The sequence below is a fragment of the Dromaius novaehollandiae genome, chromosome 1, assembly GCF_036370855.1.
Source record: "Dromaius novaehollandiae isolate bDroNov1 chromosome 1, bDroNov1.hap1, whole genome shotgun sequence".
NCBI lineage: Eukaryota > Metazoa > Chordata > Aves > Casuariiformes > Dromaiidae > Dromaius > Dromaius novaehollandiae.
The window spans coordinates 189580034-189601524 of NC_088098.1; the positions used below are offsets into that span (position 1 = coordinate 189580034).

Here is a 21491-nt window from a genome sequence, read left to right on the forward strand (position 1 = left end):
GGTGAAAATTTATACCAAATGCAAGCGACAGAGAAAATGAGAAGTGCCCACCGTCAACAGGCTGGTGTGCAGGAGACGTGCAGAATACAGGAGCCCATCTGCTGCTTTCTACTTCACTCTCTTCTTTTTGGATGCCTCTGCCCCACTAGCGGTAAGTCTTGCTACATCAGCGTTTCTCCCCTAGAAGCATTCACAAAGCTCTTTTTGCCTCAAGGCAGAGTGGTTTTTTCTTCATTATCACAGAAATTCTCATAGGGCTGGAAAGCCATCCCCTGGCCACTTCTGCGTGTCATTTCAAAATAATTATGTTTAATGTAATGAGTAAGTGCCAGGCGACACCCAGGGAGACCTGAGGCAGCTCAGCGCAGCCCAAGACTTCCAATAAAAGACAGTCATAACACATATTCCAAGGATGAAAATGGATGGATAGTGTGGACTAGCAGATAGGTGCCTTCAGCTTTCAGTAGATACGGGGCACCGCACCTCTTAGCCCTTCCTTCTACCGGAAAAATAACAGTGATATAACGGGGGGCTGTGAAGCAGGCGCCCCGCATCGCGCCGAGACAACCCCCGGCCCCGAGGGCGCCCCGCGCGGGGCCCGCGGCGGCCGTTAACGGCTGGCGGGCGGGGCGGGGCGCGCGCCCCCGCCCTGCCCCGCCCCGTCCCCTCCCTCGGCAGGGCGGAGCGGCGCCGGCCGCCGCGCCGCTCGCACACGCCGCAGCGGCCGCACGGGAGAGGCGGCTCCGGCAGCGGCGGCGCCGCCGCCGGGCGTGGAGCCCTGACGCCGCCGCCATGGACAAGAAGCCCGGCGGCGAGGATGACTGCGTGGACTCGGGAGCCGAGACGGGCGGGTGAGTGAGTGCGTCGCCGGGTCCCCGGCGCCCTTCACCTTCCGCTCGCGGCGGCGGCGGGGCGGCTCCTCCCCCGCGGCCGCCGGCTGCACTTGCTGCCTCCGCCGAGCGGGGCCGGGCGGCGGGTGCTGCCTCGCAGGCTTTGCGCCCCGGCGGCCAGAGCGGGGCTTTCCCTGCCGGCCGGTGGGGCAGCGCAACTCGTGTTTGGTTTTTCTGGCTAGCTGTCGTGTTTTAAACACACCCGCGCTCCCCGTGAGTGGGTGAGGGGCCGCGGGGCAGCGTGGGGCTGGGGGGCGCCGAGGTGGCTGCGGCCGAGCCCCCCCCCCGCGCCATCCAGCCCCTCCGGGGAGGCTGCTGCCTGGGCCCGTGTGGTGCCCTGGGGTGCAGAGAGCGCTCCCGCCTCGCAGGGTCACTGTGCCTGAAAGGCCCCGGTGATCTGTCATCTCCTGCAGTTGAGGTGGGGAAAAGCTCCCCGTCATCCTCGTTCTACACGTGGGGAGCAAGATGCGAAGATGTCTCAGGTCCTGTGTTTCTGTCTCAGGTCCCCTGTTTCAGGTGTGAGCCCCAAACCACCTCCCGTGACCTCACTGGTGCAGCCCAGCACTGTGCTTCGTGGGCTGTCGGCAGGTCCCGGAGCACCGTGTTCAGGGCTTTATTTCTGCCCCATCCCTCCCTGTCCCTGGATAACTTGTGTTAAGGATGTCTGGAAATGTGCCTGCCCCAGCCTGCCACCATCTCCCACCTGCCCTTGTGGCAGAAATACCTGGCCAGCATCGGGCAGGCAGGCTGAGTCCTTGGAAAGACCAACGGAGAGCCACAGAGGCAGGTTAGGTTTGTAGCACCCCAGAACTGGGTTGCTGCTCTCATGATTCTCACTTCGCCATAGTGACTTATAAAGTACCATAAGCTTTGCTGGTAGTTATCTGACCCCTAAGTGATGTGTAAGAGGCAAGGACAGTGACAGTTCAACCTGTAACTGTCATACAAGAGTCAAGGAGAGCTCTATCTGGCTCCAGCTGCCAGAAGTACAGTGTGTTTGTAAGTCGGATGACTTGCCGTAAGATCACAGGACTGCAAGGGTGAGTCGTGGGATCCCCAGTTCTGGCCACTGCAGCTCCCACCTCCAGCCCCTCTCTGCAGCAGAGAGAGGGGAGCTCTTTCCAGCCCATTTTACATGCTGCTGCCACGTTGTTCTGTCAGGAGCAGTGGTGAGTCTGCTCGTTCTCTGTCTCCAGAGGGACAAAAGGAGATTGCCTGTTGCCTTTACTCCGATCTCTCCTAGGTCCTCATTCTCCTCCATCCTAGCTTTCCCATCTGTAGTCCTCCTGGCTTCTCACCTGGTCTTTCTCCCTTGGTCTCCAGTCTGACTGCTGCATGGGCACAAGGGTGTAACATGTAGACAGGGTCGGACAGCGTTCCTCTTTCTTTGACCCCATCTACCTTAATACTGTAGCAGCACATGCTGAGATTCAGGGAAAAGGGAGTACCCTTATCTCAAACTGATACAAGTAAATAAAAGTACCTACTGTTTGTCAGGGCACTGTGCTCAAGTATGAGACTGAGAGCATAACAGAAATGTAAAGTTCATTGTTGTTTGCAAAGTGGTGGCACTGTACCCAACTGAAGTAGCAATATTTTTTGAAGTTTTAGATGAATATTGCAGTCTTTTTCATACTTCCATTTATTCATTCAAATCAAAAAAAATTTTAAACTGCTCTATCATCTGAAAAGTTGTGGACTTTTTTTCCTTTCACTGTAAAATATTGCAGTATTGTGGACACACCTAATAGTGAAAGTTTTAAAATGTTTTATGTGACATCAGCATAAGGGAAAAAAATCCAGGTCTTCTTTCTAGTCCTTGGGACAACAGCTTTTTAGTTCATCTTTGGGGAACGTGGATAAAATAATCAGTGAATTCATGGCTGGTTGAAAGCTCAAAAAAATTCCAGATGGGTCAAGTCACTCTTAATTTGCTGAGCTTATCAGGAATAGAAAAACCTGCGTTTTGTTGGGAGGGGCACTTGGAAGGATTTGACCCAGATGGTGACATTACCCTTTAGACCTTAGTGATCAGCAAGACAGCTGCTTATGTCTGGTGCTGATGAGGTGTTAAAGCTGATGATTTTATGAAGCATCTTTGTCACAGACTTGACACTGGAAGGTGTAGTTTAGCAGAAGAGGCAGTTTGAGGAATTTTAATCATGACATACGGTAATTAATAACTGCAGTGCTTTTCACTGAAGTTTGTTTTGGAGATAAAAAAACAGACCTCTGCATTTCAATTATTATTTTTTGTTCTGTTTAGCGGCTATTTTAGTCTGATAAACATTATGTGTATGTCTTTTTCACAATGTTTATATTTCAGTTTTCTCACCAAACCAACTGTTCACAGCACTTGCTTTTTCTTCTTAGTGAAGATCTGCCTGTTACTTTATCTAAGTCCAATAATAGCTATTGCTGAACTGAACTGTTTTTCTTGTTCTCCAATTACCCAATGTTTAAAAAAAAAATAATAGGACGTTTTGAAGTTCAGCCGTCATCCTACGAATGTCCTGTGTATTAGGAGAGACAACTGTCAAAGTAATTCAGTAACAGTGAACAGGAACGTATAGTGACTGTATAGTAAATCCAGGCACTGCAAGCCGTTGTCATCTTGATGATGGTATACAGTGATGTGTGAGCTCTTATATGGAATGTGTAGCACTGAAACTGTTTATAGCAACTAGTAAATCTAATACATTAAATGTTCTAAATGGCGTATGTTTCTCAAAGTTTTGCTGTGGCTTCCAGCTACAGAGCAGGCAAAACTGTGCTACAGAAAAGATCAGTTACAGTTTTAAACCCATCCATCCAAACCATTAGAAGATATCTTCATATTACTGCATTTGCCTCAGTAGATAGGAGTGGCAAAGAGGCTGCAGAACAAAAATAGTGTATTTTAAGTTGTGAAATCCAATAAGAATGGATTGAGGTGGTGTTATCAAGGACCTAAATAAAGAGAATAACACATATAAGCCAATTAGTTTATACTGACTACTTATTAATGAGATTTGAAAGAGTTTCACTGTCTTTGGTCTTAGAGACGTTGTCTGTACACAGTGTATTTTCTTGGGAAATTTATTTTGGGGCTTTTTAGTATAAAAATTTCATTTCATCTGTTACTAAAATCTTTTAGCGCAGAACTGTGGGCCCTAGACGACTTTGTGTGGTAATAATTTTATCAGTGGTTTTGTACCATAAAACCTGAACTTCTAGAGATAAGAATTTGGTCTTTTCTTTTTTTCTTTGATTAGAAAGCAAACGGGGAAAAGCATGGAAGAAAGAATTTTAAGAGAAGAGGAATATACATTTAAAGAATTGTAGATATTTTATAATGAAAAACCACTAGAAATCTAATACTAAACTGCTTAAGAGAATGAGTTGTAGAAATGTGTATTTTCAAGTTTTCCCATGCAAATTGTATTTCATTATCTCTACTCCAAATAGCAAAGCAGTTTTCTGTGTCATTCCTTATCTCTGAGGCTGAAACACCCAAACTGACATAAACCAAAAAAAGTTTAGAAGTTGTTAGGCATATAATTTTGAAGCATGGGGCAGATTCTTGCTGCCACTGATGTCACTGGTGAAGTGTCAGTTGAATTCATTGTATTTGCAATTGAGATCCAGAGTGAAGCATAATGAATGTGGAAATCATGTAGTTTCTAAGACATAAAGCCTTACATTTTGATTCCTAAATTGTGTTTGGGTCCAACTACCTGTGTTTCAGGATTTTTTTCTATAGGAATGCTCTCTATTTGTCAAGTGTATATGCCTTAACTGAGCATAACACTTCGCTGAGATAGCTGTCATTAATGAAGATTTTGATACATGTGACAATTCCCAGCAGAACCTCACTTGTTCCCTTATACAGCTGTAAAAAACAATGCCTTTAAGAGTTAGCACTTTAATCATTAGCTTACTAGTAGTGTCAAAGTTTACCAAGTGTATAATTTTTTCCCTTCCTTCCTTAGTTGTTCGAAATTATTAGAAGCGAACTTCTAGCTTTCTCTTAAATTATTTGAAATTGCAACTTAAAGAGCTTTTTCACTCATTTCAAACAATTCATTAATTTTTTTAGAGGAAGTAGGGAGACTATTGAAGTACATTTTTTTTTCTGTATAAGCTAGAAATCTAAATGTAGAGGTTTTATTTATGATGCAAACTGAATTCACTAGTAGTTGATTGCTGAGTATTTGACAAATTGTAGGAAGAAGGCAAATTGTAGTATTTATTTGGCATCCCACTACTGCCAAGGAATAGCTCAACTATACAGGACATAGAGATACCCTTTGATCCTCCATTTTGAAATGTATTTGATGCTAAGGATGCTGTGCACTGTGCAGCAGTTAATTTTTAACATTTATTAAGCAAATTCCACTTTTATTTGCTTGCAGTTATTATGGGGGGGGGGGGGGGGAAGGGTTGTTCTGTCCCTTTCCCTTCCACCTGCGGTTATAAATTCCCTAGGTTAATTTCTGCAGAGCTTATGTTAATTTCGTGACTGTGTTCTAGCTGCCAGTGAGACCCTGGATAAATCACCAGAACTATTTCAGCCTCTGTTTACTTATCTGTTACAAAGGTAAAAAATCCTTTCTTTGTTGCAGTTCTGTAAACTATGAGATTCTAAAACAGAAAAATACACTTGTTAATTGAAGTCAAAGTAGCCTGTAGAAAAGAGGGTGTGTCCACTTAAAAGTATTAAAGAGTATTCTAATTCATGTGTGTCCTCAGTCTGTTTAAAATATCAAATAGCTTTTTGTTTGTTTTGTTTTGTTTTCTTGCCATTGTTTTGTTTTCTTGCCATTGTTTCATCCTTCTAGCTTGAAGGGATTCAACATTTATGACTTTGTCATCTGTGTGATAGTTCCTCAGTATGAGACGTCAGTCTCTTGTCACATATTGCATCCATTTATATGAAACTCAGGAATACAAATAACTGCTGCTGAAACCTATTTTAAGGCCTATTTTTTTTTTTAACCTCGGGGTTTCTTTTTTTTGCTGAGATGTTAACTTTCTTTATATCCATCACTCTGGACATGTATACAATTTGTCCGTGATTTGACATCTATAAAATTGAGCTTTTTGTCACAAATTGAGGTTGAGGTACCATTACTAATCAGATGTGATTGGTGGAGTGTAACTATGTGATTGAACCTTTGGCAGAAGATCTGTTGGCGTGTTGCACTGGGGCTAGTCACTGAAAGCAACTTGTAGGTAGGCTTTAAAGCACGTTCTGCTGGCCAAGAGATCTGTGCTGGTATCTGTGGTGGCTCGGTTCCAGCAGGGAATGAGCTTCACCTCTGCTAGCTGTGGGAAGATCATGCACTTAGGCTTCTTCTATTCTTAGTTAAGAGCTCCAGGGTCCTCGAAGGATAGTGAGGGTTGCCAAATGCTTTGGATGCCCTGGTGTGTGTTAGCTGAGTCCTGGTTAGCATCCCTCTGGACAGTGCTGTGTGGCTGAGTAGTGAATGAGGTACAAAGGCAGGTATGCTAACACATACTCCTGCCTGATCAGATACATTTTGGAAGACTGTAGATGACAATTCATCATGACACAATGATGACAGTGGTGATGTCTCTCACTTGGGGCTTCAAACACTGTTGTTGCTAGTAAGCTCCCTAGTATGGTAGTTACAACTGAGACATGGGAGTCCATCCTCTGATTCTGCTCGCTCGCTCACTCTACTAGAAATCCAGAGCAACTCATTTTGAGACAAGTTGCTCTCAGTTATTCCATTGCGCTAATCTTGATTACAGAAGTAGAAGTGTGATGAAGGTAATTGATTTGGTTTGGATTTATGTCAGTGAAACAGATTGTGATCCAGCCCCCGGGAATATGGTGAGAAGAAACCTATGACAGAGCTACGAACTTTAATCTCCTGACTCACACATTGTGCTTTAACTGCTATAAAACCCTCCCATGTGCCCTGTAGAACACTTTCTTGGGGAGGGAAGGCAAAGCTGTTAAATGCAACTCTTATATGAAACAATTATTTCCTAGTTAGAGAAGGCAGGGAAAAGGTGTGAATACAGAAGGTGCCATACCATCAATCCTAGGCAAGCTAAGGATGCAGACAACAGAAGAGCTAGTGAACCATATAGTATTTCATTTTTCCAGGAGATTAAGCTGTTCTAGCAATGGGGACCTTGGGCATATTGGTGTGGAGTATTGTGTTAGAAATAACTTAAGAAACACATGTTCATTTTACACAGCAGTGTGCCTTGTGGAAATGTTGTTTGGCTCAGAAACTCTAGTTATATCTATACCAGTATATTAAACAGCACTTGGAAGAGTTCCTGACCACTGAAACAGAGTTGTCGCTATTGCTGAACACTTGAATGGCTCATGGCATCTGTTTGGGCAGGCCCACCAGCCCTCTCCCACATAATTCCTGGGTGTGTTTTACCATGGGCCAGGGACTGTTCCCAGGAGGCTGTTCAGATGCAGCCGGTCTCTTTAGGAAGGCAGGAGGTTTTAATGGCACAGACTGTTTCATGGCAGTTGGTCTCAGTCCCAGACAATGCTCCTTGGCACATTTATTTATTAGCATAGATGTCACCAGTGTAGCCATGTTAATGTGATACTGGGCCGTGATTGATCAGCAGGCCTAAGTAACCCAAGCACAGAACCACTCTGATGTAGCTGTATTGCTTCTGTGATTCAAAGAGATGTAAGATAGCAGAGCTTCTTGACCAAAGAAGTAGGGGTTTATGGTATTTTTAGATAGCTTATTCAATAGCTGCAAGTTGTGCTAGCAGCTACTTGCTAGTACTCAGTGGGGTATTTTTCCTTCTTGGGTATTTTGAGGCTCTGTATTGCTAATCAGCAGTGAGTAGAGCATGATGATCTCAGAACTGCTCTGGTTCTCTTGTGCTCATAAGGTCTAATGCCCTACAATAATGCACCACCCTGATCCTTCAACTCCAGTGGGAGTCTAGGTCCCACATTTCTCTCAAACTTCTACGTTCCTATTTTAATGGCTTTTGACATGTTCACAACTCGTCTTTGCTGGTGGGCTGACCATTCAGCATGAATTCTTTGCAGGCGGAAGTATCTTTTGACTGAGCAATGAGCCCTCCTTTCAATACCTCCCACTGCTTCGATACCCTTTTTGATCATTTTTTTCCTCATTATGTGCCTATAAAGGGAACAGTCCTCCATTTGTTCAGATTTTGTCCTGAATGTCTCTTTCCTTTTATCTATAATGTAATATTTATCAGTAGCACAGGGGAAATAGCTTGTTGCAAAACCACATAATTGCCCTGGAACTTCTGAGCAGTATGGCCCCAGTCTTTCACCATTAAAGTCATTGAGTGCTTTACTGTTTAATTATCCTAATGAGAGAATCATCTCCCAAGGGAACTGATAGAAGTATATACTTGGGATGTTTAAAATGGAGATGGAAAGAATTGGAAGGAACAGAAATGTTTGATGTCCAGAGGCCTACAGGATGTTGGAAATGTTTATTTCTGTATTTAATTTTTCTATTGCATGACCACATCAAATATAGTGTTTATTGGGTACAGTGGTCTGAAGAGCTTAAAATATCCTAAATAGTTGACTATGAGAAAAAAGTAAAAAATGTTGCCTACAAAATAGAGAAAAGTACTTGCCAGTGCAGGTCATGGATCTTAATGGTTAATGGCTAATATTTTGAAAATGTCAAGGATTTTGTTAGCACTGTTAGTTTTGCTCCAAGGACTAGATTCAACTCAAAATTCAAGAAAGAAAAGGAATCGGAGGACTAAAAGTGATTCAGGTTGCCACTGAGAGTACATGGAGAGATGCATATTCATGCCATTCGATTTTAGGCATGTAGCCGAGGGTCTCAGATTAGGAGCCGTACTTTCTGTAGACTTCCTCTCCAGACAACAGGGAGAGAGGGAGGCACTTCATACCTCCCTTGTTGTTGACTGTAGAGGAAGCTTAGGGAGAGTACAGTCCTCATTTAGGCATCCAAGGTTAACGTAAGCCTTTGAGCTTAATTATCTTTTTTATTTTTTTAATTCTGTCTGTGTCAGTTATGCAACAAACATGAATTAAATATTAGCTTGAACCATAGTAGAATTACCAAAAAAAAAAAAAAAATCTAAAGCCTATTAAAATGTGTCTGTGTAATTAGTCTCTGGGCACACCATTGTCTCCTCCTTTCTCACTCCCCATCTCTTTATTTTTCTTCATCTCATTTTTCATGTACTGCCTGTATGTAGAATGTCAGTTCCTTGGTTCAGGACTCATTAATTCTCAGTGTCCTGTAATGAGCCTGCAGCACTCTGGGATAATAAAATAACAGTGTGAAGTAATAGAAGGCTGCTTCTGCTCACAGTAAGCAAAAGACAAAATGTTGTCTTGCTTCTATCTAAAATACAAGCAATGTGGGTTTGTATTAAATTAGCCACCAACTGCTGAACACAGATACATTGAAGGACAGCCTCAGGCTGTTTTCAAACAGAAGAGCAGGCTAACTGAATCCTCGCTTGGGATGCTTGGAGGCAGCTGGATGTGTATTGCTTGCCTCTGGGCTTGTGAAGAGTGGCATGTTACGCAGTTGTAACACCATCCCAAATATACGGGGTGCCAAACGATACCAACATGACGAGCTGATGGAAAGGCCATGCAGTTTTATGGTCCACACAGCAGTACCTAGCCAGCCCCCCGTGCCTCTTCCCCTTGGTCCTTTCCCAGAGCTGGACTGGGTCAGCGTACATAGCCTTTTACCACGGCAGAAGTGGGAAGGGGAGGGCTGAAGACAAGGGATGCTCTCCCTCCCTGCCCTTTTCCAGCTGTGCAAGGGTCCTGGGGGATGTGTGGTTGAGGGGTAACGTTTTATTCGGGGGGGAGGTTCTATGTAGCAGGTATATACAGGTTGAATGAGAGGGACTCCTAACCACCCGATTCTCTAGTTTCTGCCATGAGTGACAAAGATATTTCTTGGCTCCCTGACGTTATCAGTGATTGGGGGTGCAGGGGTTAGTAAAAGGGAGAGAGCGAGAGTGAGTTGCAAGCTCCTGTCAGCAGCTCTCCTCTCCAGCACTGCACAGACCTCTTTCAAAAGCTTCAGTAGCCTCATGGTACTTGGTGGTATTGGTGGATATTGCCATTAGTGGTGTTAATTTAAATTGTGCTATCTCTGACTGGTCAGGCCAGATGGGTGGGAAGAGTTGGAGGTAATGCCTTGTCCTCTTTCTCACCTGAACAAGCAGTCTTTAGCATCTGACCCACAGGAGGCTGCATGCCAAATGGAAGGTTAGGAAATACAGGGATGACAGTAATTGCTTTTATTCTGCAGAGATACGTCCGTATTAAAACTTAAAGTAGTCACGATGAATACATGGGGCTGATGGCCTTTATTCCCTTGGATGCCAGAGAGCATGAAGTATGAAGGTATCCTGGGAATATGCCTAGGTGGTATCTGTTTCCAGAGAAATACTGTAGGAGTCCAGGTTCATGTGTTTTTTTTTATTTAAAGCAATATTGCAAACTTGTTGCAATTTTTTTTATATAAAACAGGCATTTAGGTTTGGATCCACGCACTGTGTTATGGCTCCCTGAACAGTTTGCCTGTTCTGTTCAGGGCATTCCAGGGCATATATGCAAAAAGTTAATTGTGGCAAAGAGCTCTGGAGAGAGGAGTCTATTTGGGGGACCTAGTGAATAGTGGAGTTGATGGTATGTGGCTGTGAACTCCAACACCAAGCACTCAGAAATCATATGTAGGGCCTCACAAATGGAAACAAATAAAAAATACATTCTGTGTTGGCATATTTTTTTACCTTAGTATTTCTGAATCTTTAGGGCATAAATGGGCCATGTTTGAGAGTTTTAATTGGCCCAGAACTGGGTTTTCAGAAGTTTGGGGTTATATGCAGCTGCAAAATCAAGTGCAGTTACTGCTCAAAATACTTAGCATTGTCATGGATAATCCAGTATGCACTGAAGTAGAATCTTTGGCCTATGTTTTTGCTGAGGGATGGCCTAAAGAGGAAAAGCACATCCTAAAGCAAAATTCCTCATAATCTAATAATCTAAATAATCTGAATGCTCATATTTCAGTACTCATTTTTTGTCTTCCGTATCAGTTGTGTCCAAAGGACAATAAAAATCCTATGCTTTATATAGAGTTGTCTTAAAAAAGATTAGCTGCAAAGCAGCTTTTAGAGGATATAAGATGGGGAAGGGGGTCAAAATCTGGCAGGCTTCTGCTCTAAACCTGTATCTGAAGCAGCTTATTTCTTTCGTTATAGAGAGCCTCCTGAGCTTTAATTTTTTGCCCGAAGTTGGGAGGTATGAATAACCACCCCCATCCCTAGTTAAAACCTATTTGCTTTACTCAGTCTATGTAGATGCTTTTATCATTTCTGCAAGATGCCAGTTTTTCTGAGGCCATTTCAAAACTTGTTCCAGTTGTTATCTTAGTATAAAGTAATACTAAATAGCCTTTAAACTATTTTAATATGCAATGTAAATTAGATTTGATACATTTTTATTATCTTTTTTAGATACCTAGCCCTGTTTAACCAAAATCTCTGTCTTGCAGGTCTGAGTACAGCCATATGTCTTCTACCAGCAGTGAGTATAATTTTGAAAATTTAAAAAATAGAATTTCACTTTTTCTTTGTTTTCATTGCTACTATTTATTAACATCAACCTAATGTTAATGGGAGAAAACTACAGGTTCTGTTATGGAGTTAAGTCCTGGGTCCTTTTACTTTCTGTTTTAAACATACTACTGTTGGTAATAAGAGTGAGGCAGAAAAAGTTAAAAAGAGGCCAATAGCTGTTCCATGAATGATAACATTTATGAAGTCTTTTTTCCTGTTGTTTGTTCCTGTATGGATTCTGTAATGTTTAACAATATGATAGGCTTGTGTGTGAACTCTTTCCCTCCATGGGGGACACTCATTTGTGTCTTTCTTTTTTTACATGGTGGTTTGTTTTCATGAAGTTCATAGAAGCCTGGTATTCTTTGAAATCTTTACCCTTCTGTCAGTTTTGTTGAAGTTGGCAAACAGTTCAAAAGTTACTTGGTTGGGGAAGAGAAGGCAATGACAGACAGAAAGTATGATTGCTTAGGTCTGTTTCCTTAAGAAGAAAATATCAGCTTTGACTGACAAGTCTCTAATAAGATTTCAAAACCCTTTCAGCTAGTGATTTTTAACTGAAATTAGTGAGAAAATTAGTTTTTAGGTCTAAGAACACTGGCACTGCTGTAATGACTCCTGTTGAGGTGATCTTGTCCTCATCTCTGTCATGGATTTCATGGAGAATGCAGAGGAAATCAATGTGAAGAGTTTCCTATTTCCAAGCAATAAAAAATGGACACTATTTCTTTATGGTTCTAGTCCCTTTCCAGGCCTGTGAGGATTTCTGCAGGATGGGCCGGATGGGCAGAAGGGAGGGGAAGGACCAAATTAACTCCCTAAAGAGCAGTCCGAAGGGGGGAGGAGGAGGAGGAGGAGGGGGGGGGAAAAAGGGGGGGGGGGGACATTAGAAATGCCTAAGGGGGAAGATTCTCATCATAGGGATATGTCTAAATAGCACAAGTCAGTGCTATGCCATGATAAGCCAATTCATGAAGTTCGGTATGGTTGCATTGGCACAGGATTTCACTTCCAGCTGTACTGCCTCCTGTCACCTAAACTACTCAGAATAAGCATGCTAGAATATTTTTCACTGCCTTGTGCTTCACTGGGTCCTGAATATGCCTTGCATTTCATACCATGAAGAAAACCCCTTTTCAAAGGTTTTAACAAAAAGACCCTGGAGTTCTCATTGAGACAACAAAGCTCTTCTCATTGACAAATTCCTACTCTTCCTGGAACTATGTCTAGAAACAATATGTAATTTAAATTGATTGGATGTTCGTGGCCAAACTAAGAGCCATGTGTGAAGTCAAATATTAGTACTTACAAGAATGCAAGACAAAATGAGAATGAAATTTGTAAGTATGGTTTGGCCAATGTGAATGGGTCTTTCCAACCCAATGATTCTGTAATGATGAATGTCATTACGGCTGGGGCCGCAGAAATGATTGAGCTCTTATTCTAAGCTGATGCCAAGGAACCACTTGAGAGCTTTGAGGCATTTGCACCATGAGGCATCTCTTTGATTTTTAAAGAAGGTAGATGCTCTAGTGAGCGTCCAGCCTTTCTAGATGTTTATCATAAACCGGTTGAATTTCAAGTTAACCAACTGATAAAAGATGAAACCTACTATCTGGGTTATTTTTTCTTTTTTGCTAGTGCAAAATGACTTTTTTTTTCATTTCTATCAACAGGAATTTCACAATGTGCTTTTTCAGTCCTCTGTCTCTCCACTGCAACCATTTTCATAATGCTTATTCAAGCACAGTTACTAGCAACTCTCTTGTAAAGGTGCAGGGTGATGTCTGTCTCCCTGGTTCACACATAGGCATGAGCTTTATTTATCTCAAGCAAACAGGTCAAAAATTCAGAGATGATGAGTCATATTTTATAATCTGGACTTTAATCACTATGAAAATTGGAGGGAAAGAAAGCTGTCACTTTGTCTTTGTTTGCACATTCTGGCTGAAGCATAGATAAGGTTATTTTCCATCTCCTGTGGTCTTCAGTGGTGGACTTTTATTGATTTCAACAAGAGCTGGATCAGACAGTATTCTTAATGTCTGCCTCCTGAGCAAATGTGACTAGCAGGGAACTTGCTGTCTATTTTCTGCCTGGTGTGTGTGTGCTTGAGAAGGAGAGAATTCAGTGCAGCTTTTAGCTAAATTTTGCTATTTAAATATTTCTGGTTTCTTGCTGGCAGGTATAGTTTTTGAAATAATTGGGAGGCAAAATCCATTCAACTGATTTTTTTTCCCTGATAGTAAAAGAATTCTGAATTTGATTGGTTACCCAACATGTGTACCTCCACCCTCCCAACTCACCGTTTTTGGTGATGGGTTGGTGAATATGCTGCCAGCTTCTCTCACTTTTGGGGCAATGACTCATAATTATTTGCCCAGTAATTATTTGGCAAATAGGTTCACAAGACAAGACTTAAGGTCAGGTATTTCTCATGTAAATGTTAGGTTTTGATCTATTACCAACCTTGTGTGACTGTTGTGCTTTTTATAAAACAAAGATAACAAATCAAATTTGTAAGTCATAATTTTTCCTAAATTAGCTGTTTGTATAGGTAATTTTTAGTTGTATGCCAGCTACAGTTTGTCATATTAATTCTGGTCATCCTACTGACCAAAGCTGTCGAACATGTGGGGATTACAATTACATTTCAACACCAGTAATTTGTCAGTATGAAGATGCATTATCATTCCAGCAAAGACACAAAAGTTCAGGAGACAAGACTGTCTCTTTCTCTCGCTTTTCTGCTTCCAAGGCAAATTATATTGATACATCTTCACAAGTAGCAGTATTTAACTTCGTGTTTTGTGTGGTCAATTTGGTCAGACAGTGCAAGAGCAACAATAACATTTACATAAAAGAATTTAAGTGAAATAGAACTGCTTTCATCTCAGGCTGGCAGCCAGGGGGTGCATGATGTATTTGAAAGCGTTTGAAGAAAATAAGATAACTGAGGAAGACATGTTAAAGAACCCATTATTTGACCATTTAAAGTTTTTTGGGGAAAAGATTCAGAAAATGGTATCATTTGTAGCACAGAAAGCATTCTAGTCAATGGTTCAGTTAGGTCCAAATGTAATATAAAATAAGCTACCATAAATTAAAAAGCAAAGAATCTCCATTATCTACAGCTGCCTCATCTGAAGCCCGTGTTCTTATGAAGTGGAGTTTATCTAAACCAGAAGGATTATAGGCTAATTAGGTTTTGCAGAGGTTTTGTTCTGGGGTACCAGTGAGTCTCAGGTTTCAGCATTTAATAAATGAATAATCCATTCTGTCTGGTAAATTTCTGGATGAACTCCCCTGGACAAAGGCTTTCCGCAGGCATGCCAAAGAAAAGGATAGGAAAGATTTGGCAGGTGAATTAAGTACAGATGCCTACATTACTCGCTGTGGGGACAACAGCTGAACAAACTGCAAGACTTCACACCAGTGCAAGAGTATATAAGAACCTTTGACCTGGGGAAAGGAGACCACCCCACCCCCATCCCCCGCAAAGTCAGAAGCAAAACCTCATAGGCTGCTATATGACAATCTGTGCACACTTTATTTCTAGTGCTTTTTTCACTAAGCAAATGGCACTGGTTATTGTGGGAGACACAATGCTTCACCAGTTCAAGGGCCTGGCTGGTGGGTTCCTTGGGCCTTTGGTCTTATGCCACATCTCAGTTCTTTTATCCTCTGCTCTGATGTCCCAGCGTTGGGTAACTAAAGAATGCTTTTTGGCAACAGCATTCATCTAACGTTTGCGGGGTCATATAGCAAGTACTTCAGAAAAGCGTACCAAAGTTTGCAGAGTGCATCTCTTTGTATTTCTTCAAGAAAATGCAGCTGTTCATCTCCCTTGCCTGCTCTGGCCGTTGCTAAGGTGACACCGTGCCACTATCTCTTTTTCTGTTGAGCAGAGTAAATAGGCCAAGCAAATCTGTCTACAAGATGCTTGGTTTTGAGGTGTTACAGCTTTGAAAGGTTCAGCAGTGTGGTGTCATGGAAGAGAAGTGCTAGATTAATTTCCCCCCCCCCCCCCCCCCATTATGTGTATAGCCCACTTTTCCTCCGTTCTTCACCAGAACGTGTGCTTCTTAATAGGATGTTTTGCCCTTTGGTCTGCCCTGCATCAATCAAGAAATGTAATAAGCTTCTTTTTATTCATATTTTCAACTACTGTTTTCAATTACCATTAGGGATCTCTAATCACACATGCGAGGCAATTGCGCTAGACCCTTTGCATACACAGAAGATACCCTTACCTTATCATAAAAAATCTAAAGACCAGAGGATGTGTTTGGATGCAGATATTTGGAGTTACAAAGAAATAATGAATTAGTAAGGTGAGCACAATAGGCAACAGTCTCTGCACACCATCATTTTAATTATCTTCAGGTTGTTTTGAGCTGTTTTTTTCCGGGACGATTTTCAAAGAGAGAGGACAAGTTTTGATGGAAAATGCTTATTTCCTCTTCTGCATAGCCTTTGTATTTGTAATAATGAATCTGGAGCCAATTTTACCAGGTTGTGTTAGAAGTAACTGAAAGTAAGTGGGTTTTTTTTATTTATTTTTTTATATACTCCTGACATTTTTCAGCTATGCATTCACTAGGGAGCTGCCTGGATACACTTTTTTCACTCTTTCAGCTAAGTCAGTAAATGAAGAGCAAAGGTAGCCTTATGGGGTAAGATGTGAGTTTGTCACAGACTGTAGAGCATTTGAGATAGTAAAACCATGTAGCACCATGTAGTTGTGATTCGTGCTGCGGTTCTCAGTGAAGGAAAAGGCTTGTCACTCACCTGCTTTGCAGTTGAAAAGCTGGTAATTCACCTTCCCCAGCTCCCCTGCCTTTCATTTAGCAGCTGCAAAATGATTCAGAGCTTCTCCAGTGTTTTTAAATTGTTTGTATTCTTTGACTACAAACCTGAGAAGTGGGATATTAAAATTTTATTTCTGTCTTGCATACACTTCCTAACCCATGGAATTTCACCCATGTTCTGGTTTTAAAAATTAAGTACAGGACAGTTTCTTTTGGCAGGTTTCCAGCTACGCAGGTTACCAAACACGTTTCTTTTTTTTTTTTTAAACAAAATTTACCATACACTTATTTTCTATTTTATATTTTTTCCTGTGTTAGTATAAATTCAGACCTTTGTTTTGAGATTGGATCAGTGTTTTATCAGTGGTATCAGTATCAGCTCACCTGGATTGTTTTTTGGACTCTGTTTTCTCAGCAATGAGTGGAGACAGTCCTCTTCTGTAAAAACACAGGGACAGTAAGGGCAAGGTTGCTATTATTCTTGATTCCAGAGGCAGAGTGAGTTGCGAAGGCTATATTTTACCTCCATTCGTAAGCTGTAGATTGAAATAGGCTGATAGTTGTTTGGACAGTGCATGTTATTTCCTGAGTGATTTGTTTGCCTGAGAGGATATACTAGTCCTTACACTCCTTCCTGCCCCACTGCTGTTTTCATATTATTGGTCCAAAATGTTACGGATGAACAGGACTACAACAAATGAGTAACAGTCTCCAAAGTTACTCTCAATTTTCTTTACTTCTCAATGCTGGTACTTGATCTCATCATGAGGAACAGGAAATCACCAGCATAGTAATACCTGTTTATGAAAAGAGTCTTGAAACCTTGTGTGTGTATGCACTGGTAACTTGTCCAAGATGTCATACCTTCATCAACCTTTTTTTTCTTTCAGATTTATTCCCAGTCTGATTTGGACACCTAGCAATTCTCATTAAAGACAATTAGTCAGGTGATGATATTCAAATAGGAAAAATATGTGGCCCAAAAGATGGATTAAATTTGAGGTAAACCATTGTGGTTTCTTTAAGCTGTATTATACTTCTTTGCTGACTCAGTTCTGTACTTACCTGCTTTGATTTCGAGCAATTCTTTTTACTTTGATCCCTGCTGTGAGGTCAGGTAGTTGCTGCACGCAGTGTTAGCACTGGAAGTAGAAATTTAGTATTTGCATGCACTTGCGTTTTGAGAACCTAGCAAAAGCTGTAGTCCATCAGATAGACTGCAGAGTCAGTATTAGGCCATTTTTCCATCAATGCTCAGAGCTTTTCAGGGTGCGGTTATACAATAGTTTTCACACCACTTTCACACCATGTGTGTGCAACAACACCTTCCCTCTCTCTTTTGCTCCTTCTGTTTTGTGTCTCTGTCTTTCCTCTCCCTCCTCCTCCCCCGCCCCAACTGTGGCCTCTACCTCTTGATGTTACCTGGCAAGAATCTTATTCTTCCCTGTTCCAGTTCTTACATTGTAACCATTGTTGGAAGGAAATGTGAAGAGAAAAAGTATCCTTGAATAAAATAAAATGCAAGTTCTAGACCTTTTGTACAGGACAGCAAAATGGGTATCTGCACAAGTTTTCCCATGTCTAATTCTTAAGTATTTTTATTACCAAGCACTCAGAGACAGCAGTCACATTTGTCAAAATGGGCACTGCAGCATAATTTCTAGTGGGTTCTTTTTTTCTTTATTTTCAAGTAATGGAGTTTTGAACTAAAGACAATAGATTTGGCCTTTCTGGTTGCAGAGATAAGGGGAGCTGCAGAAGCTTAAGCAGCTACAGTAAAACACAAATTTATAGGCAACCATTAACAACAGCATATGGAGAAATGGCCTCCCTGTACTCATGTGTCATTTCAAAATCCAGTTGCCTTCATTTAACAGTTAAAGGTGATCAAAACTAACCAGGAGCAGAAAGAGGTTGGGTTAGATTTTTTTGGCTTTAAAAATCTGTTACAGAAATAGTATTTTGTAATACAGTTGTTCACTTTAAGCTTGGTTAGTTCAAACCAATTCTGTCCTAGGCACTGCTGGACTAGGGATATTCTAAGTCTATTTCTCCAACCAACATCATTTAATAAATGTAAAGGTATAATTATATTCTTTTACTGCAACACAAAAGCACATCATAGCAAATTGTTTCTTATTTCCACAGAGAACTGAGATGCTTTTACAATGGCTGTCGAGAGGCTGTAGTAAATACAATTGTAAAACCAATTTACAGGGGGCCTGCCAGCATCATGTTGCATTTCCAGAAGGTATTGTTATAAAAAGAAGACTAATTAAAATGTAGTAAAAATGGAAGAGGAAACGGGGCCCAAATCATCTAGAACTCTCAGCCTTCAGCCTCTGTGTGTTACAGATTCGGGTGTTTTATACTGGGGTGAAACTGGAGATGTCAGCTCCTGAAAATACAGTGAGCATCTTCTACATCTCTTGCCTGGCTAGCGTCATGGTGTTAGTGGTAGAAGGCAATGCTGTCTCCCACTGCAGCTGTGTGAAGAAGGAAAATGTCGTTGCCACATGCTGCCAGCAGTATTCAGCTGTGCAAAATGTGTTTATATAACTGCCTGTCATCAAATTCCACTGTGATGAAGGAGCATATGCTTGCACACAGGATAAAATGTCTAGTAGTGAATCACAAAATAGTTGAGTTTGGAAGGGATCTCTGGAGATAATTCAGTCCAACATCCTTGCTCAAGTAAGGTCAGCTAGAACAGGTTGCCCAGGACCGTGTCTGGTTAGGTTTTGAATATCTCCAAGGACAGAGACTCCCCAGCCTTTCTGGGCAACCTGCTCCAGTGTTCAACCACCCTCACAGTAAAAAAGCTTTTTTTTTATTTTTAAAAGGAATTTCTCATGTTTCAGTTTGAATCATCTGCCTTGAGCAACATCAGCAGGCCCTGTTGCTCTTCAGTCCCTTATTTTCCCTCTCAACTGCATAATTTTTAACTGTCCACTTCCTGTTTTGCTATGGTATCTGACCACACCGCACCATTCTCCACCCAGGCCCACCAATATCCCAGCCTCACCCACAAGCATATACAGATGATGACTCCTGATTTTTTCAGGAGGTGCACGTGGAGCCTTGCTTATGTCAGATACTACTACATGGAGTTACCACTGCTGCTGAGTGCCATTGCCTGGAAACCATGATTAAGTTATTTGCACTTCTGTCTTTTTAGAAGCTGAAGTTAGGACTCTGTCCTAGTAGGGAGATAACATGTTGAGCTTGGTCTTACTTTATGTGGTTATTCAGAAGCATAAGGATTAGAGAGGAAATAAATGTCCTTAAAGACAGGATTAAATATGGCCAATGGCCAGAAAGAGAAGATAGAAAAGAGCTGATGCACAGACACATGTAATGACATATAAACACATTACAACTGTGCTTGAAATCTAGATTTAATTACTGCACGTCAAGCGTGTGGCCTTAATCACAAGCATACCCTTCCCCTTATAAAGACTGATGTTCCTGTTTAAATGCATTTAGCTTGGAGTAACAGAGTATCTCTTGTTCTACGTTAAAGTAAGTTTCACAGAGATTGTTTAGCACATGCTGAACTGTGTGTTGCATAGTTAAATTACTTCCTACTAGCTTCTTGCTTTCTTGGGCTTTCTGTATCAAAGGGGTGTAAGTGTACCCTAAACAGTTACTGGACCAGAGTTATCGAAACTCCATATTTGTTGTGCCTTATATGACAATTGTATATAGTTTTCTGACCATGGCTAGTCAGTTCTTTTTCCTGTCATATTGACACAGCAGGTAAACACTGGACTAGTTATAAGGAAAAGAACTTTGGGTATGAATAACAACCTGAATTTTTTTTTTCTAACTCTTGTTTTAAGAGCATAATGAAAACTAGATAAGGAAAATAGTTCATCTTTCTCATTACCAAACATGATTCAGAAGTACAGGAAACCTTTGATAAACACTGAGCTATTGAGTGCCAGGCAATTCTAGTAAAAATTTATTGAAAAGATTTCAAAGAAAATTAAATTGGATTAGTGGGTGATGTGGACTGTATTTCCCTTTGTGGAAGTGGTACTGCTGCTGTCCCAGAAAACCACGGGGATCTAGGCAGGAATTTAGTGGGTTTGTCATCCTGAGCAAAGATTTACAGGAAAGGTCTTGACGTGCCAAGTTCAGCTGGAACAGCGACAAAAATGATCTGAAAATCTGAGAATTGTTGAGATATCTGCCCAAAGAGAGAAGCAAAAAAAAAGTCTGTCCTATGGCAATTCCTGCCTCAGAAGCGCTAGTTATGATAGAACAGTTGAAAAGCTGTTTGATTCATTGAGTCAAATGACAAAACACTCGTGAAGGCAGAAGATCTTCAGACAGTTTTTGCTAAATACCTCCTGTGTTGACAATGCCAGCAATTAGTTTCCTTATTTTAGCACCGCAGTACATTTTTGTGGTGCATTTCTTTGATTTGAACTCCTTAAATAAATAAATAAAATCTTATGGAAGCTGTTATTGGGTGGTGGCGAACTGGGCCACTTGGTAATTTGTGCATGCCACCTGCTAGAGCATGTTCAGTGCCTGCCTTTTTTTGTTGGTACTGTGTATTTGCTGATAAACAGTTTGGGAAAACACCTTGCCTCTCTAACTTCTAAGAAATTCATGAAATATTTGCCAGGTCATTCCTGGCTGCCACCATGTGGGATCAGAATGAACTCCTGACCACAAACCATGCTTCCTGTTATTGCATCCCTTCTCCATCAGCTGGAAAGGGGTAGGTCTTTTGAATGGCACACTACTATCAGCCAAAAGTATTACAAGATCCAAAATAGTTTTCTGCTATCGTTCTGTCTAAATGGTTCCTCTGCTGTGATGCTAATATTATTGATTGCCTAGAGAGAAGCAAACATGCTAATACTTAACCATGTCCCAGCGTTTAATTCCATCTTCTTGGTCCAGCTTGAATGTAGATGCCTTGGAATGGCTCCTGCCTTCCCTCAGGCAGCTTCCCTGCCACCTCCTTGCGATACTAGGATGGTTTGTGCAAAAGCAAAAGCTGATTTAAAGAAGTGCTCTGCCTGAAAATTAATATTTTTAGCCAGATCAGTTCTCTGACTGCAACCAAAAGGTGCAATCATGATTACTCTTTGTCTGAAGGCTTCTTTTCAGTCTGCTCAGCAAGCTGTTTCAACTTGCACATTGCTGCTTCCCATGTGTCAGCTGTGAAACA

The 21491-nt window shown here is 41.5% G+C and overlaps 1 protein-coding gene across 2 annotated transcripts in view; it reads left to right on the plus strand.

The window, feature by feature from the left end:
• Positions 1-684: 684 nt before the first annotated feature.
• Positions 685-21491, plus strand: part of FAM124A (family with sequence similarity 124 member A) — a 44705-nt gene continuing 23898 nt past the window's right edge. The window contains exons 1-2 of one of the 2 annotated variants that reach the window (XM_026108482.2): positions 685-851; positions 11429-11460. In XM_026108482.2, the coding sequence (XP_025964267.1) occupies positions 793-851; positions 11429-11460 (91 nt within the window). In that variant the 5' untranslated portion in view covers positions 685-792. The remainder of the gene's footprint in view (positions 852-11428; positions 11461-21491) is intronic. The other variant, XM_026108483.2, reaches the window with a different exon arrangement.